Genomic DNA, 20,068 nt, shown 5'->3' with positions numbered 1-20,068 from the left:
AATTACCATATAAGTACACTGGTATTACAGTGGTGCACCAACTCCTCCCACTTTACATATCCCCCAACCTACCCATCTCCACCCCCTGGATCCCATTTCCTCCACTAAATCTACCCATCTCCACCCCCTGGATCCCATTTCCTCCATTTAACCTTCTGTACCCATCTCCACCCCCTGGATTCCATTTCCTCCACTAAATCTACCCATCTCCACCCCCTGGATCCCATTTCCTCCATTTAACCTTCTGTACCCATCTCCACCCCCTGGATTCCATTTCCTCCACTAAACCTACCCATCTCCTCCCCCTGGATCCCGTTTCCTCCCCCAACCTACCCATCTCCACCCCCTGGATCCCATTTCCTCCACTAAACTTACCCATCTCCACCCCCTGGATCCCATTTCCTCCATTTAACCTTCTGTACCCATCTCCACCCCCTGGATTCCATTTCCTCCACTAAACCTACCCATCTCCTCCCCCTGGATCCCATTTCCTCCACTAAATCTACCCATCTCCACCCCCTGGATCCCATTTCCTCCATTTAACCTTCTGTACCCATCTCCACCCCCTGGATTCCATTTCCTCCACTAAATCTACCCATCTCCACCCCCTGGATCCCATTTCCTCCATTTAACCTTCTGTACCCATCTCCACCCCTGGATTCCATTTCCTCCACTAAACCTACCCATCTCCACCCCCTGGATCCCATTTCCTCCATTAAACCAACTGTACCCATCTCCTCCCCCTGGATCCCGTTTCCTCCCCTAAACCTACCCATCTCCACCCCCTGGATCCCATTTCCTCCCCTAAACCTACCCATCTCCACCCCCTGGATCCCATTTCCTCCATTAAACCAACTGTACCCATCTCCACCCCCTGGATCACATTACTCCCCTAAACTTACCCATCTCCTCCCCCTGAATTCCATTTTCTCCCCTTAACATACCCATCTCTTAACCACTGGATCAAATGGTTCCAATTACTCTTGTACATATTGTTGTACACGAGTACTTATTTAAGTGAAAAGTCTTGTTATCAATGTTCTTTTACACATTTGTAATTACACATACCATCCTGAAGGTTGTTACATGTGTGTAGTTACAGAAATATTACAGCTGTAGATACTATGTACCATTGTGTACTTACACTGTCATTACATACTACGTATACATTTAGTTACTATGTAAGTACACAGGTATTAGGGACACAATATAAAGTGGGAAAGAAAATGTCCTTGAATTAATTTTCTTACCACCCCCCACAAATAAATATATACAAATAAATACAATTTGCTGAAGATTTACTCACCCTTGTAATGGTAAAATGTTTCCAACTCTTATTGTGAGGCAATAACTCTCAGAGTATTGTAGAATAAGAAAAAAACGGGTTTTATTCTTGCAAGAAAGTCAGACCATCTGCACAGTGTGTGACAAAGAGGAACACTTTGACTCAGTATTTATATCCCAATCAACCCAGGATGTTTATATCTCATCCAATCATAATGCATACTCAACATACATCTCCTTTTAGGGTATCTATAACAGAAAATTTGATAGTGTTATATTAACACTCACAGTGAGAAAGTTAACACTTTTTTTCTGGATTATATACAGGTCCACCCTAGATCGAGTTAAATTAACACTTTAAACACATTTTTTTACACTTGCAGAGTAAAAAAAAAAAAAAAAACCCTTTCTAAAAAGTTGTATACATCAAGTTCATTTAAATAAGTATACTTAAGTAAAGTTCAAGTTTTGTAGCAAGTATACAAATATCAGTGTTCTAGTAGCATACTTACAGTATAAGTGTACTGTTTCAATACTCCTTGGGCCTAAATTTGCCCACTTTTAAATATACTTTATGTATAACAGTAGCTAATTTTGAGTACACAACTAGTTAACCTCTATGTTTGTAGATTGTACACTTATTATACTAAAAGTGAACTTACAGGTATACTGATAGTTTACTAATTACATACTTTGTACACTTATATAGTCTCAGTAAAATACTAGTTTAGTAGTTTTATACTGCAAGTATACTAAAAACAAAACAAAAACTTTACATCATACTTTAAGTATACTACTATGTCCCTAATTAGGTTTGAATTTGTATATATTTTGTTATATGAATATCTGAACAAACAAAACATCCAAAGAAAGAAAAGGGTATCTGCTTGTAAATAAAAACATTTTGTTCTAGCTTCATGCAATCTCTTTTTTAAACACTTTAATATGGGTAAGTTTCATAAAAATGACTTGGAACATAACATAATTTGATGATAATCAGAACATAGATAGAGTCGATGAACACCCCAAAGCTTGACTGTAATTATTACCTCTTCATCGGTCTACATTTTATTCCATAATGTTACAGTTTTGATGCTGTTTCATGTCAGAGGATCGTGTTAGATTACGTGTTAGTATCTGTTGTTTCGTTTTCTTCTCCACTTTTGTGTGTGTTTTTTTTTTATTCTGTTCAGAAGATGTGTACTAGTACCCTCTACCATATAACATTTAAAACAAATATTCTAGGAGCACAAGTATAGCTTAAATATATTTAGACGTTTCCTATAAGTAAAGTATACTTAAATGTCAATTTAAGTATTTTTCTGAGGAACACATAAAATCAATTTCTGAGAAGTACATAAAAAGTAAACTAAAAGCATACTTTCCAATTTTTTATTTTAATCAAATATACTAATAGCACATTTGAATAAACTTATTTTTCGTAAGGGCAACACTGTAAGTGTTCACCGCTAGTACCATTAGTGTTTTCACTCTATTGTTGGCTAGATCTGTTTTTAAACCACAAAAAATATCACCTTAATACTTCTTTGTAAATTATTATTTGAAGTAACAAAACCATTGTTAATTTGCGATTCCCGTGGCTGCAAGAACCATGATTTTTGGTTTAATTCATGTTAAAACCATTTAATGTTCATAATGGAACATGGAAACTCAGAGAGATCTGTTGTTGGTGGTGAAATCATTAACAACATTAAAAAGTCCCCCAAATTTCACAGGATTATGAATGTAGGCTACCTGAAAGCATGGCTCCATAGTTAGGAGTGGATGATTAGATCAGTTGTTTGTTATTCATGCCACAATGCATATTACTGTAATAGTTTTTATTAATAACTATTGCTATATCTGATAACTTTCTCTAGTGCTCTTATGAATGTTATAGAATTAATATTTCATTTCATTCTGTAACCTACTCTACTTGTTCTACAAGTCTGTGCACTAGTGTTAAATGCCAGGGGAGAGCAGGGCACAAAGTAACACTTTTTGACTTTCCGTTTGTGTACACACACACACACATACACACACACACACATATAATCCACATTAATTTTACACCTGTCTAGTATAAATATGTTGCTTTGTTTCATAATTACAGTGTATACATATTTCTTTATCAAAAGGAAGTGAAATGTGACAACATGCAACAAGGTTAAAATGTCTGATCAAATGATAACAATATATACATGACAAACTAAAATATTTTTTTTGTTAATAAAATAAAATATTTAAAAAATAAATAACTAATGGCATTTTTTAAGAATTAAAAAAAATAATGTGATTTTAGATTTTGACAATGAACACATTGCAACCATGCTTGTGACGGCCCACATAAATGACCAAATAATAATTTCTAAACATTACACTGACTAAACATTGACTGTCAGTCTTCATTCACATGTTTCTCATTGTTACTCCTTAAAATTTATTAAAGTAAATAGTGTATAGTACATTGCCAATGTCACAGAATAGCACATTGTAACGCAATGTTACAACATGCCCCATATGTGCAAGTGGAATTTAAAACTGGTTACTGTCTTCTGCTAGTTATCAAAGCATTAAAAAATAAAATAAAATAAAATATTGGCGATTAAAATAATAGCAGATTTGTCTCAATGAATATAAAAAACTGAGATGAAAAATTTACTAAAGCCAGAATTTTAATTTTACTATGTTAAAATAAATGTTCATCTTCAAAAAATATATTTGAATTTTGGTGCACATTATTTTTTCTTCTTCTTTCTTTTTTCTTATTTTTTATCTTCATAATGTTTATATCAACATATTTGGCTGTATGTCACTTTCACTTCACTTCATATTGTAACAAAAAAATACTGTACATTTTGTTATGACAACATGTGTGGAAATATTCAAACCACGTGTTACAACTTATAACTCTGCGTTACTTTGTGCCCCACGCTCCCCTACTGTTTTTGACAGCGTTGATAGTGCTTCTGACAGATAATATCAAAGTTATTTACAGTTTTTTTCAATTGCTTACACACTAAAATTTGTACTTTCCCACAATTAGCAAAACCTTACACTGAAGGAGCAAAACACCGGCCTAGATTTGCACAACTGTAAGCACATTGTCAGCTTCACACTTTTTGCAAAACATTACACACAGTGATTTGCAAAACACTAAACACACTTGTATGCATTTGACACAGAAATTTATCATGATGTAATTTCCTTGCAATTTCAAAGCAAAGGCTTTCAAATGAGCACACCCATGAACCGATTGGTTAAACACAGGCACCAGGTGTGCACACACACTGGTGCTTAATTGTACACACACCAATCAGGTTAAAGCACTATAAAAAGGCAACAGGTAAGTTCACCTGTCTTCAACAAAAATGTATGGTGTCAGAGGAAGAGGGATAGTGTGGATGAGAGGGGGAATCCAGAGAGTACCAGGTGGAGGAAGAGGCCAAGGACGAGGAAGAGGAAGAGGGAGAGGAAGACCTGGAGGAGGGGTAGGACATGCACAAAGAAGACTACCAAATCTGTGTAACAAAATTCGTGCTACAATTGTGGACCATGTAATAAACCATGGACTAACACTGAGGGAGGCTGGATTGAGAGTACAGCCTAACCTAAGCAGGTACATGGTGGCATCAATAGTTCGGACATTTTGTCAAGAGCACACGTGTGAAACTTCTCTTCAGTCAACAGAAAATCCATTGCTTACTGCATGTACTATATCAACAGTACTGGATATGTACTCTATATTTTGGTACTGTATATGAAGAGTTCAGATGCAAAAGCCTCTAAGTGCCTTCTGAAATTTTCATCTAAAATTAGGATTTTTATCAGGCTCCTATATTTATGTTCAGTTATTTCACTTTAATAGCCTGGAAAAGGACTTGCACATTGCCATTAAAGTAAAATTACTCAACCTAAGCATAGGAGCTTGATAAAAATCCAAATTTTAGATGAAAATTTAAGATGGCATTTAGAGGCTTTTGCATCTGAACTCTTCATATATTCCTGTATGTATCATTTTACAGTAAGCTGTGTATTTTGTTTGGCCAACATAGGATTGAACGTCATGAACACCAAGGAGGGAGGGGCCACATATTCACACAGGAGCAAGAGAGAGAGATCATAAACCTCGTTTTGGCAAATAATGCAATCAGACTTTGAGAAATTCAAGCCCATATTGTCAATGATCACCTAATTTGTCCAACACGTCTCTCGGTCAACAATAGCCCGTATCCTTAAAAAACATCAAGTTCTGATGAAACAACTGTATAAAGTGCCATTTGAAAGAAATCCAGACAGGGTGAAAGTCCTGCGGTATGAATATGTGGTGGTACGTTTTGTTCACTGACTGTAGTATTGTGTATTGCACACATAACCTTTTTGCTGTACATGTAATTTTACTGTATAGCAGACCTACAGTATACTGATCTACACAATGTAATATTTTGCTGTATTTCAGAGAGTTTTGCAAATGGATGTAGAGGAAGTCCCGCATGAGTTTATTTACATTGTTGAGGATGGATTTAAACTGACAACAGTACGAAGAAGGGGAAGAAACATCAACGGCCACAGGGCTATTGTCAATGTACCAGGGAAACGTGGGGGTAACATTACCCTTTGTGCTGCCATTACACAGAATGGGGTCCTCCACCGCCATGCCAACTTGGGTCCTTCCAACACTGAACTCATTCTTACATTTTTAGACAGATTACACAATATCATCACAGCAGCAAACCAACGGGACCAGATGCAATACATTGTCATCTGGCACAATGTAGCTTTCCATCATTCTTCTCTGGTCCAAAACTGGTTTCAACAACACCCACAATTTACAGTTCAATACCTACCGCCATACTCCCCCTTCCTGAACCCCATCGAGGAGTTCTTCTCAACATGGCGGTGGAAGGTTTAGGATCTCCGGCCCTATGTCCAGATGCCCCTCATTCAAGCTATGGAGGAAGCATGTGATCAAATTAAACCAGCATCCATACAAGGGTGGATTCGTCACCCGAAAAAATTCTTCCCACATTGCCTTGAAAATTAAAATTTTGTCTATGATGTTGACGAGGCCCTGTGGCCAGATCCAACTAGGCGGAGAGATGTTTAGTTTTTTTTTTTTTTTTTTTTTTGGTACTGAACTGGATGTGTAATATGTTACAGTAATACTGTAAGCTTAGAGTACAATGGTACGTTCAGTAATACTGTAATATATGAAAACTGGAAAATGTTTTATGAATGTTTTGTTGAAATGTTCAGTTTTGACTGACTTGAGTACATGAAAATAAATTCATATTTTCATCAGTCTGCACAATTTTTAGTTTGAGCACAGGAGTGTGTAACGGAAACAGGTCAATTTAGCTCAAAGGGAATCATGTAAGATTTCAAAGGGAATTTGAACAGAATCACTGTTTCACGGCTGTTCACGGAGACGCGCCTACGGTTCAGTGTACGAGCCGTTAACATCAAATCTGCGCTGGATATTAATATCCAAACTATAGTAATACACTATCAATTAGCACAGTAACAAGATCGGCAGTTTAAGACATTAACTTGTAAGCACGAAACACAAGATACTTCTCTTTTCAATATGAATAAGGCTTTATTATATAAATCTAAGACATATAAACTAATCTAACACATAAACGCACGCACACACACATTCACACAAGTTGCAGGAAGGTCGAAAGTTAGGGAAAGATGAGTTTAAGAGAATGGAAATATGGAATCCCAAGTTCACAGCAATACGTTAAATTGCATAAACATGAACCACCATCAATCACGTAATTAGCGCTCGCATTGAGTTCCTCAATGAGGTTAAAATTATATTAGATACACCAGTAAAGGTCACAGTCTGGAGGTAAAGTTACTTGCATCTCCTGTGAAGAAGGAGCCTCGGTGAAAGGGCTATCCCGAGGTCGTTGATTGGCTGGAAGTTCAGTCTCTGAAGTGACGCCTTGGGAAGCCCGTGGTTGTTGGGCGTTGGCTGAAAGTGCAGAGTCGTGTGGCTGGTTGGAGTTCAAACGCCCAGACGAGGTCGACGTTACAAAACTTAACTCAGAACACGAAACTCTCAAAAGGAAAAGAAAAGAAATAAAGTTTGACGAGACTAGGTTGTGTTCCTTCTCATCGTGGCATAGTAGCAGCAGGCAGGCACGTTGGAACTCTTCTTCGAATTAAAATTGTTAATAATTGTTCTATTGGTGTTAATGTTGAAAGCTGTTGTGTGAACAAGTTGGTTGGTTGGTTATCTTGCTTGGTTCTTGTGGCACTAGAACTGATGTATGACTTCCTGAGGAATTCAGCTCATGTTTCAATGCACACAGCTCTGATAGACTCTTTGATTTGTCTGGTTCGACTCATTTCTGCTACAAGTGTTTAACTGATTCAAACAGAGTCAGACCATATGATGGTTGTGTTTATGTTATGACAACAAAATAAGGTTTTTATAAGACATTGATATAGTTTTGACAAAAGTATTTCATTTTGCAAATGATCTGAGGTGTTGTGCTACTTTTGTGTAGTGTTGTGCTAATTGTGTGAAGGGGTTTGAAAGACCGGGCCCTGTTTTCAAAATTGTGCTTAAGCGATTGAAAAAATCTGTAATTCTGGTCTTTTTGATACAGTTTAAGTGTGATTCTGTGTTGCCAGATAATGCTATTAAAACTAACAAAAACCAACACCTAAACAAAAACAAATCAAAATTATTTAAAATCTTTCCAACTCTTATGAGGCAATAACACAGACATTGTAGAATAAGAAAAAAACTATGTTTATTCTTGCAAGAAGATCAGATAATCATACAGAGCATCTGCACAGTGTGTGACAAAGAAGAATAATCAACATACGTCTGCTTTTAGGGTATGCATTACAGCAAAAAAGACCCATAAAAAATAGCCCAACAAAAGCACTGCATCACCGACATTTCTGCTGGTGTAAAATTTATTCTGAAGCAATATTTTATCTGTGTTTTATTAGCTTTTACATTTATCTGCATATTTTTTATATTGACCTCAGGATGTTATTTACCTTCTAAAGTATTTTTTTTTAAATCTTGTTAAATTTATGCATCATATTTCATGTCAATTCTTACAGCTGATCAATAGATTCAATTTACACTTAGGCCCTATACAATTTTTATTCATATAATTTACATTGCACAATTAAAACTGCAATAAATGGTGTTATGAGATAAAGGTTTTAAATAAATGTAGAACATTTTTAATATGGGATGGGATAATATGCCATCTTGTGCTGTGGTGCTGGGCTGGTGGCCATCTTGTGTCGTGGCACCAGGCTGGTGGCCATCTTGTGCTGTGGCGCTGGGCTGGCAGCCGTCTTGTCTGGAGACACAGGCCTAGAGTTGGCCATCGTGTCTAGAAAGACAGGTGTGTCTGGGGAATCCCATTGAGGACGATGGTGTAGGTACATGGTGAACCCCAAAAAGTCCAGGATCTCTATCTCCTTCATCTCCCACTCAGGCACAGGGTCATCCAGGCAGGCGTTAAATAGGCCCTTCAGTGCCTCATCATTACATCCATCCCTACTGCCATCGTCCAAAATATCTGTGCTAAACCACCCACCTAACTCCCCTTTTGACGGAGGGTGATAAGGTTCAAGAACTTCCCCCTTGGCTCCTTGATGCTGGCTGGGGAACGGATACGAAATCCCACACTGCTGGATCTGGGCATGATGGAGTCCTTCTGTCACGAACGTACACACAAACAGAGAGATCCAATTGCAGTGTTTATTAGGGAGAATCCAAAAATCGTAGTCCAGACAGGCAAGAGGTCAATATTAACAAAAGCAGTCCAAAAACAAAAAACGCGGAAAAACCACTAGGGAACACGAGAAAGCAGGGACTGACATAAAACAAGGACTCCATGAAACAGATAGAAACAACCGGGTATATTTGGACAGATAAAAACGATGAAAGTTGGGACAACTGAGTGCAATTAACAGGTGTGCAATTAACCATGATGAATCAGACAAAGGCTGGTGGGAAATGTAGTGCCTGCAGTGGGGTGACTATGGGGAAGTGAAACCACTAGTGGACACCCAGGGAAACACAGACCAGACACTGTGACAATCAAGTCCTGCCGCTGTTGAATGAGACAGCAGATAAAGCAAAACTGTTCTAGAAATTATGCTACAGATTTAAGATTTTATATTAAAGGTCCTGTTTTTCGTGCTTTTTTGAAGCTTTGATTGTGTTTACAGTGTGCAATATAAAATGTGTTCATGTTTCGCGTGTAAAAAAAAACACAGCATTTTTCACACAATTCACCTATCTGTATACCGCTTTTTTTCACTGTCATAAAAACGGGCTGATGACTTCCTTGTTCAATAAAGTCCCTACGTAATGATACGTAAATACGTAATGAGTTCTGATTGGGCCAGCGGTTCCTGTGTTGTGATTCGACAGCAGCTTAGCGCACGCGGCCCTCCTGTAAATGCGATGGGACTAGTTTTGAGAAGCAAGTGGGCAGGAGCATGTGCTGGAGATGTACTTATAATCACAGGAGCGTTTTTACTGACGGGATGCACATGAAAATCACATTGAATTTTTTTGCACAGCCCTAACATCTAGTTAACAAAGCTAAACAGCATTGCCCTTTGTGTAATAAGTTACAGAAACTGTTAAATGCACCAACTTAAATAATAAAATACACTTACCGGTTGTGGACCATAAACAACGCCTTCTCTAGACAAAGAGGGAACTGCTCCATCTTTTAGGAAAAATCTTTGTGCGAATCCGGCATTAAACTGATTGAGATTGAGAAAGCTGTCCTCAGCAAAATGTGCTGCACATAGTTTTTCATGTGGATTATAATTTTCAGGAACCGAGTTAAACATAAATTGTTACCATTAATCTCCAAGTACAGCATCCCTGGGAAGCCCAAACAAAGGTCATTCGACTCCGAGATGAAAATAACAGCGTTTCAACGACATGGCGACAAACACAAACGCAGCTCTTCCTCCTTCTCCGTAGGAGTGCAACAAGACCACGCCCCCATGTTTGTGTGTTCATGTGGGCGGAGTTTAGTCAAAAAACAGTTTTAGTGACGTCATTACCGCAGGAAGTAGAGGGATGTAGTCCAAACTGGTTGTTTTTTGTAGGCGAATTCTGTTAAATAAAATATCTCGCTTGGGATTGAACTTTGAGATTTAGAGTTTTACAGATATTATTTATACTCTAACAACAACATTACACACTAACTAAAGTTTAAAACATGGGATCACGAAGAAGGGGACCTTTAATGTTTCACCAAACCTTCATTTATATTAAATATATCCTGGTCTTTTCCACTATACACATCAATCTCTGTATTGCCTTAAAAAAATTATAGTATAGCATAGCATAGTATATCAAATCATTACATCATACAGAGAGTTTAACTCCTAACCCTAGGGTTGTGGGTTTGAGTCCTGGGCCGGCAATAACACAACTTAGGTCTCCTTGAGCAAGGCACCGAACCCCTAACTGCTCCCCATGCGCTGCAGCATAAATGGCTGCCCACTTCTCTGGGTGTTTGTTCATGGTTTGTGTGTGCACTTTGGATCGGTTAAATACAGAGCATGAATTCTGAGTATGGGTCACCATACTTGGGTGTGTGTCATGTCACTTCCATATGAATACAGTTCATTGTTATATTCAAAATAATGTGATTACTTGTATGTCTCACCTGTGAGTGAAGATGTTTGGCTTTTAAAAAAAAACATTAGAGAGATACGTGTCAAAGGTGCACATTTACATTAACAAACTTGTATAACCAAAGACTATTTCATTATAAAACTCATTCAGTCTCAAACAAGGCCATTACCATTTTACCATAACTGTGTTAGTTATGCTATAACATATTACTGCATGATCATTTGCTTCTGTTAAGCACAATATAACTCAACACATGATCACAAAATTGATGACATCTGAATTCTATACTCACCAAACACAGGGCTGTGAAACATCCTCACAGAATCAGTAATGTATGGAGAGACGCCATGAGAACTTCACTCTGAGACGCTCTCTTCAGAACATCAGTGCATTGTGCATTAACCAATTTATAGAACAAAAGAGCCTAGTCTGCAATGATAAGAGCCTGTAACTGATAGTGTATGATATTACACTAATAGGTAATTTGATATTATTAGGCATGATAAAAGTAATTATTGATAAAGATTTGGCTAAGACTTAGAATGATTTTAAAGCAATAGTCAAGCAAACATGAAAATTTGCTAAATATTTACTCACCCTCAAACCATCCAAAGATATAGATAAGATTATTTCTTCATGTGAACAGATTTGGAGAAATTTAGCATTAAATCACTTGGTCACCATTGGATCCTCTGCAGGGAATGGGTGCCGTCAGAATGAGAGTCCAAACAGTTGATAAAAACAAATAATTTTTGTTTGTAACTGTTTTGGACTGATATCAATACTGTACTCTCGTGTATTTCAGAATACCAGAAGCAAAGGTTTGAAGTTAAAAATGGATTATGGATGGATTGATGGATGTGTTTCTTACAAACAGCAAAAGAGGATTGTAAGTTTAGACTCTCATTCTGACGGCACCCATTCACTGCATAGTGAATCCACTGGTGAGCAAAGATGTCATGCTAAATTTCTTTAAATCTGTTCTGATGAAGAGAAAACTCATCTATATCTTGGATTGCCAAGTCAATTGAGTCAATTTTCAGTAAATGTTCATTTTGCGGTCAACCATTTCTTTAATTGTACACATTTTCTGCAGTCTGTGATGAAAAATATTTTCCACTCTAGATTAATGGACTAAAACTAGTTCTGTCAACTTTATTGTAATCACAAGTGATAAAATAAGTTTAAAATATTTAATGTAATTTAAGCAGGGGCAGGGCTAGGGATTCTAGGGCTTTTTTTTTTTTTCCTGACAAGAATTGTTTATTTAGAAACAGAACGTCTTTATATGAACACATCAAATGAGAGACTATTCAGACCCCAGACTATCCAGTCAAACGGGCATGGAAACGGACAGGTGATGAGGGAGCTTCAGTAGAACAACAGTGATATGTCTGTAAAAACTAATCTTCCTGTCCTGTCAGTCAAATACTGTGCTCGTAGCATATGCACTTCATTTCCACTGACAAATGCAGTGGTGTGCACTGTATATAATTTTTGTTTAAAGTGCAAATGAAACTATGAGCATGCAATGTCATAGTTATGTCATCAGTTAAGTCATAATGTTACAATAAAGTTAACATAAAGTTTAAAGGATGCATGCATATAAGTATTTATGTTTGAATCACATTAAGAACATGTCTCTGAAATGCAGTGATTTTCAAAAATGTTCTGGTGCAGCCCAGCACTGTCTTCCTCATCTAACACACCTGATTCAACTTGTTAGTTCATTAGTAGAGACTTTAAGACCTGAAGCATGGCAGAAAAGGTAAAAAGAAGTGAGAAAACAGGATGCGTGTCAGTTCCGCATTTAGTTCAACAGTGGCAGCTCTTAAAATAAAAGCAACCAAAAACCTAATAACACAAGCTACTGTGTTAATTATGTTAATAATAAAAAAAAAGAAAAGAAAGAAAGAGGAAATCAATAATTTTGTAGCTTTAAGTATTCATCTGTATTTAATTTCAATATCAGTGTTTGACAACTTCATTGAATGGCACTGGCAGCTAAATATGAAATTTATTATAATGGGTTCATGTGAAGATTGTTTTAAGTTCACTTAAATTAGTTTTTATTTTTAAAAGGTCTAATAAATGTTCAAACTGATAGCTCTCAGTTATACTGTAATGTTGACTGGCTAGTCAATGATTAAATACTAGGGGGAAAAAACAAGAGATATCAGTATGTATCAGTGATATTTGCCTTCAGTCATAACTAATATTAAAAATACACTATGTATGTTGTTTCTACATTCATTAAAACATTTAATCTGAAACTATTGCAATATAAAAGTATATTTAAAAAATGAAATGTTAGGTGGAATTATTTGTGATTCATTTCAGGAAAAAAATGAGACAAGTTATTTTTTTAATTGACTGACAGCTCTAATATATGGTAATACACAGGAACAGTAATATACCGTGCCTGGTTCATGTGTTGCAAGAGTGAGAAAAATGTTACCTATCTGTCAGGTTTTATAAATGAAAGATTCATATCTATCTATTAGAGATCTAATTTCACCATAATTTTGTTCTTTGCAACAAAACTCAGCTATCAGTTGGGTTAATGTTAGGCCCTGTATTTTTCAATCTGTGTAATTATAGTTTAAATCGAACTACTTTTAAAATTATATTTCATAAACCAACATCTCAGACATGAAATCCATGCGGGCAAGATATGGGCTGCATCTGGGCTGAAACTGCTTTCTGTCCTGATAGATGTGTAGGTGGATTGAGAGACAGTTTTGAAGTGAAGGTTGGAGTCCACCAAGGATCAGCGCTTAGTCAGCTGATTTTTATCACCATCATTGACTGCGTGACCGATGCTGTGAGAAGGGAAACACCATGGGACAAGATGTTTGCTGATGATGTTTTTATGTGCAACAAAGCAAGAACCAAAAGCAGAAGAAAGATTCAAAAGCTGGACCAAAGCCCTAGAGATTAGAGGCATGAAGAAGGTTATGTGGCAGGTAGAGATCGGTAAGTTCATTAGGCATTAGTTTATTCATTGGTTGGGGCCGTTAGAGAGGGTTGGATTACGTTTATATAAACAACATGCCTGTGTGACCTAGATGAGCGTTACTTCCCGGGATCCAGTTTCGCTTCCGGTTCATGGACTAAGGGCTGTTGTGACTTTGGCTTTGCAGGACGATTGTGGCAACTGTAGTTATCTCCATGGCTGCAGATATTGTGGCTTTGACTTATTGTTGGTGGCGGCCTGTGTCTCGCATCTGTATAGAGCATCACAGTCCTGCCCACAGCTGGTGCCGGAAGTAAAAATTTAATGCAATTTCTGCATTGACATTTGGGGTATAAGCCATAAAACGTAACCATACATGGTAGACTTAAAACCAGCTACGGCTGTACTAAGCGATAGTATATGCTCATATAAGCGCAAAAGGATCATGGGGCACTAACCTTGTTTTGATATAAATGCCTTTTATTCACGATGTCTTGGCTAAATACTTCATTACCCACAATCCCACAGTGACGCATCTGATTGGTGGAGCTCTTGTAACCGTCTGGTTAAACCTCGTGAAGGTCCGTGAAGACTGAAGATGATTAATAAAAAAATAAAATAAAATGAAAACCTGTGTTGCGTTTTTGCACGGTAGACTTATCAGTGCAATCATGATCGCCATGGCTGCCTCGAAAGTTTTGCAGGGAGGTTGGTAACGTTAGTAAGCATCATCGTCAACTTTAGCTAGCATTATCGTCAACTTTAGCATCGGTGCCCGATGCTGTTCCGGAGGTCGAGGCGGTGCCCGGTGCTGTTCCGGAGGCCGAGGTGGTGCCTGATGCTGTTCCGGAGGCCGAGGTGTTGCCTGATGCCGAGGCGGTGCCCAATGCTGTTCCGGAGATCGAGGTGGTGCCCGATGCTGTTCCGGAGGCCGAGGTGGTGCCCGATGCCGAGGCGGTGCCCGTTGCTGATCCAGAGTCCGAGGTGGTGCCTGATGCTGTCCCGGAGGCCGAGGTGGTGCCCGATGCCGAGGCGGTGCCCAATGGTATTCCGGAGGTCGAGGCGGTGCCCGATGCTTTTCCGGAGGCCGAGGTGGTGCCCGATGACGAGGCAGTGCCCGATGCCGAGGCGGTGCCCGATGCTGATCCAGAGGCCGAGGTGGTGGCCGATGCCGAGGCGGTGCCCGATGCTGTTCCGGAGGCCGAGGTGGTGCCCGATGCCGAGGCAGTGCCCGATGCTGTTCTGGAGGCCGAGGCGGTGCCCGAGGCTGTTCCGGAGGCTGAGGTGGTGGCCGAGGCCGAGGCCGAGGCGGTGCCCGATGCTGTTCCGAAGGTCGAGGCGGCGCCCGATGCTGTTCCGGAGACCGAGGCGGTGCCCGAGGCTGTTCCGGAGGCTGAGGCGGTGCCCAAGGCAGTTCCGGAGGCCGAGGTGGTGCCCGCGGCTGTTCCCGATGCAGTGCCCGAGGCCGCTCCCGATGCCGTGACCGAGACGGTGCCCGAGGCTGTTCCAGAGGCAGTGCCCAAAGCCGAGGCGCCTCAGGTCTCCACAGGCAGTCCAGAGTCTAGTCAGGTTCCCGTAAACTCTCCAGAGACGAGTCATGATCCCGTGAACTCTCCAGAGTCGAGTCAGATTCCCGTGGACTCTCCAGAGTCGAGTCAGGTACCGGTGGACTCGCCAGGGCCAGTCACCGATGACCCTCCAGAGCCAAGTCAAGTCACTGGGTGGTCTGCTGCTCCATCCTGGGGGACTCCGGCCTCAACCACGGGGGCGTGTTGGTCATCTGCTCCGCCCTGGGGGACTCCGACATCGACCACGAGAACGTGGTGGTCATCCGCTCCGCCCTGGGGGACTCTGGCGGCGACCACGAGTATGTGGTGGTCTTCTGCTCTGCCCTGGGGGGCTTCCGCCCTGACCACACAGTTGTGGTGGTCTTCTGCTCTGCCTTAGAGGGCTCTGGCTTTGACTACAAGGCTGTGGTGGTCTTCTGCTCCGCCCTGGTGGGCGCCACATGATGTTCCTCATGAACTTCCGTTTGTGTACTTGGTTTCTGTTATGTTTCTGTCTGTTCCCCTCAGTAAGTCTGGCCCTCCATCCCTCCCCCTGAACCTCCTCCGATCCTCCTCCCTCCTGGTCTCCCTGTTTTGTGTTTACACTTCTGGTGTCTGTTCCCCAAGTTTTCTTTTCCGGCCCTCCGTCCCTCCCCTGAGCCTCCACCTGTCCGCCGCCCTCCTGGTCTTTTTGGTTTGTTTTTTTTGTGTGTCTGAGGAGCATCTGGAAGCTGCTCCTTAGAGGGGGGGTAATGTCACAGTGTCTGGTCTGTGTATCCCTGGGTGTCCACTAGAGGTCTCACTTCCCCTTATCGTCACCCCATTTCAGAACTACAATTCCCACTAGTCTTGTTGGTACTCTTCACTGTTCATTGTATTCAGCTGTTCCCACTTACATCGTTTGCACCTGTCTATAAATACCTGGTTTGTTTTCTGTCTTTTTTACGGAGTCCTTGTTTAATGTTAAAGTTATTTCATGTCAGTCATTCTTGCCTTGCCTTGCCTTGCCTTGCGTTCGTGTCTTGTTTATGTTTTGTTTTGGATCTTCTGGTTTTGACCCGGCCTGGCTTGTTTACCCGTTTGGATTACTCTTAATAAACGTCATACCCGCAATTGGTTCTCTCTCCTCGTTCCTTGCATCACGAGCCGTGACAGTGATCTCAGAGAATCTGATGTTTCTCATTAGTGCAGCGCCAATAGACAGCTGCATCTTTTGAAAATTCAGGAATGTAAATTCCATTACAATTATTTATAATAAAGCACTTTGTTACAGACTACAACATAACACTAATAAACTGTGGGAGCATTAATGGTTGACTGCTTCTTTTGATGCTTTTTACATTTATTCATTTTGCAGGCAGTTTTATCCAAAGCAACTTACAAATGAGGAAAACAAGAAGAAATTCATCTTAAGGAGGCAATGAACATGATAAGTGCTAGTAATAATAACTTTTCTTGAGCATAGTACTTATCAGTTTTTTTCTTTTTTTTTTAATGCAGGTTATAATTCAGTAGCTCCAGCTCCAGCTAGGCTCACAATATACGGCCAATTCTGGAAAGATTTCTCTCTCTCCATTGAGGCTTCTTGATGTATGCTGCATCTCATGGGGATCTTTTAGTCCATGGTCCCAGGACTCTGGGGTTCTGTAAGAGAAAATTCAGTTTATTGGGAGCGGTGTTGAGAAGGTTTGGAAATGTAATAGTTTACAGATTACAAGTTACCCTATGTAAAATTGAATAAATAGTGTATTTCAATTGATTTATTAAAGTAATGTTTTTGATTACATTTGATTATTTTTTCTAAATTTCTAATGTTTTTGATGATTAATCATTTTCAAACATGTAAAGCAGGCAGGGTTAATTTGTGTTTAAATAAAGAAAACATACATTAACCTAAATATGAAATAAAACAGTTGTAAAAAAAACAATCATATGTATGTGTGTGAAAATATTTAGATAACCTTTGTATTCTGAAGTGAAGTGAGAAGTGAAGTGAAGTGAAGTGAAGTGAAGTGATATTCAGCCAAGTATGGTGACCCATACTCAGAATTTGTGCTCTGCATTTAACCCATCCGAAATGCACACACACAGAGCAGTGAACACACACACACACACACACACACTGTGAGCACACACCCGGAGCAGTGGGCAGCCATTTATGCTGCGCCGCCCGGGGAGCAGTTGGGGGTTCGATGCCTTGCTCAAGGGCACCTAAGTCGTGGTATTCAGGGTGGAGAGAGAACTGTACATGCACTCACCCCACCCACAATTCCGTCCGGCCCGAGACTAGAACCCACAACCCTTCGATTGGGAGTCCAACCCTCTAACCATTATATATATATATATATATATATATATATATATATATATATATATATATATATATATATATATATATATATATATATATATTTTTTTTTTTTTTTTTTTTTTTTTTTTCATTAATTGTAACAAATTATATTATTTATTTTGTAATTAAATCACACAATTTTGGTTACATGTAAGTTACTCAACAACACTGAATGGGATTTATTGTATATCCATTTACATTTAATAATGGTACAATTATCAAGTTTAGGAGAAAACTGGGATATAGATGCATACAACCATCTGTTTCTTTGGCTCCCCCGCATCACGGTCATCAATCTCTAATCGCAGGTCTCTGATTTCCGGGTCTCCAAGACTCTCTGGTCTGAGTCCCCAAAAGTCCAGTCACATCTATTGATGAAGTTGATATTTAAAACTCTTGTCATATTTCATAAGAATTTCATTTGCATTGAATAAGAACTGCACACCTTCAAGGGAGAGGAGGAAGATGACATCATCTCCTTTAATAAAGCTTCGGCTCTTCAGACGATCATGTGTGATGTAATGGCTGTAACCGTAACCCCACCCCCGGTAGAATTTACTACCATCTGTGTCAGTGACTAGACTGCCTACTTTTCGTGGGTTGTCCCAGATATACTTAACATTACCTGTGGCTGCACAAAATGAGAAGATTCTATTTAAAAACACATATTGCCATTTATCTCTAAGAAATTTGTAATCAAGTATCTGCATTTAGCATATCAGCATTAATGGCACATAAAAATGACTCATAACTATAACTTTGTTTCTTACAGTCTGTGAAAGTCATGTTTGGATCTGTAGTGATCATCTTAATGTTGTTCATGCGATGTTGGATGTCTGGATTCTGGTCCATCAGCTCCATAGATGCCTGACGCCATGGACATGGCCATTGGAGATTGTTGTCTTTGGGCCCAGAGGTTAAAGTGGAGGTATATTGCCATTATATGTGGACTATCCTTCAAGCCATTAATGTTCAAAGAAATCTGAAATGAGTAACCATCTGGGGACAGGAAACGGGGGCTGTAGGCAACGAACCGGCAGGGGTTGTAGCGAGAAGCCTTTTTAAAATCACGAATGCGCCAAATGTGTTGAGGACACTTGGTCTCTTGGAAAGGTTGAGGTCATCCAGAGACAGACCACCCTTTGATGGGTTTCTTCCTTTAACCCCTTCAAACACTACTCTGAATTTATCAGAGACATTTAGCGTAACATGGTATAGTTCCCAGGAGCCTCGAAATCCACCTAGGTTGTACAAGTTTAAGTTACCCATAGGCTAAAGGGATTTATTTATTGGTGTTTTAAACAAAAAAATGATTACCTCTGATCTTCTGAATGAGTCTCAGGGCTCCTTTGGGTTTTTAACGGTTGTATTCACGCACCCAGATGTTTAGCTGGTCATCAACGCTTCCGCTGTTGTAGTGATAGAACTGCAGGCATTGGGAACGTCTTTTGGGATGAAAGAGGCGACTTTCCAGGAAAGCCTGGTCACCGCTTGGTTCCTGTGGCTGTGCTGAAATGCATGAAGAACCCAACCCCTGTGGAAATATAAACTTTATTAAATAATGATACCATTTAAACCAGTATTCTCACGTTCTCTTTGGACCTCATAATGGAGTTTAAAAATCATTTTGTCATATTGGAATCCTTGACAAGAAATGTCTTGAGAAGGTCAAAGAATATTTCCTTATGGTTTCAGTAAAATGTGTTTATCATGAAGACCAAAGTGCGCCACTCAAGAAAAAAGGTACCAGTGCAGGTTTATGGACTATGGATTATTCAATTTTAGTGTTGTTCATATAAAAAAATTAAACAAATAGTCTTCATGTGACACCATCCCATTTAAGACAGTATTTGGCATAACTATGTATTTGTGATAAGACCTGAAATAATCATATAATAATGTATGTTTTAAACACTTTGTGTTAAATTACCTTGGTAAACAAATATAAAAAATGGTCAATTCTGTGATTTCTGAAGGAGTTTATAATATAGCTACTGAGAGAGTGACTGTAAGTTGGACATTTACTTTATAGATATCTCTATATAATTTGATTCCTCTTTTTAAGTCATGGAAATGCAAAAGAAGATTTTTTTTTCTTTTACAGTTGGCGTAAAAATACTTGTCATGTTGAAAAAAATCCTGCCATTTCCACACAACACTCCTGCTTGGATGTGCACACAGTGACAAGAATCATGATTTTTGATGCATCAATAACCAAGATATTTGTGTTTATATGGATCTGAACAAATGAGGTTTCACAATGGGAGGGGCTATTGAGC

At 39.3% G+C, this 20,068-nt stretch overlaps 1 protein-coding gene and 1 long non-coding RNA gene across 2 annotated transcripts; both read right to left on the bottom strand.

Moving 5' to 3' along the window:
• Window positions 1–16,922: 16,922 nt before the first annotated feature.
• LOC113102989 (uncharacterized) lies at window positions 16,923–18,112 on the bottom strand. The gene is made up of 2 exons (XR_003291147.1): window positions 18,044–18,112; window positions 16,923–17,083 (listed from the first exon to the last, which is right to left on the bottom strand). It is a non-coding gene; the product is annotated as an uncharacterized LOC113102989 (long non-coding RNA).
• Window positions 18,113–18,123: 11 nt separating this feature from the next.
• Window positions 18,124–18,704, bottom strand: LOC113102987 (meprin A subunit beta-like). Its single transcript, XM_026265935.1, has 2 exons — window positions 18,560–18,704; window positions 18,124–18,420 (listed from the first exon to the last, which is right to left on the bottom strand). Exons 1-2 carry the CDS (start codon window positions 18,648–18,650, stop codon window positions 18,158–18,160), a joined length of 354 nt encoding a protein of 117 aa, XP_026121720.1. The 5' UTR covers window positions 18,651–18,704; the 3' UTR covers window positions 18,124–18,157.
• Between the last annotated feature and the right edge of the window lie 1,364 nt (window positions 18,705–20,068).

The sequence above is a fragment of the Carassius auratus genome, unplaced genomic scaffold (genome assembly GCF_003368295.1).
Source record: "Carassius auratus strain Wakin unplaced genomic scaffold, ASM336829v1 scaf_tig00217792, whole genome shotgun sequence".
Lineage (NCBI taxonomy): Eukaryota > Metazoa > Chordata > Actinopteri > Cypriniformes > Cyprinidae > Carassius > Carassius auratus.
This window is presented reverse-complemented; position numbering and strand designations above follow the sequence as displayed.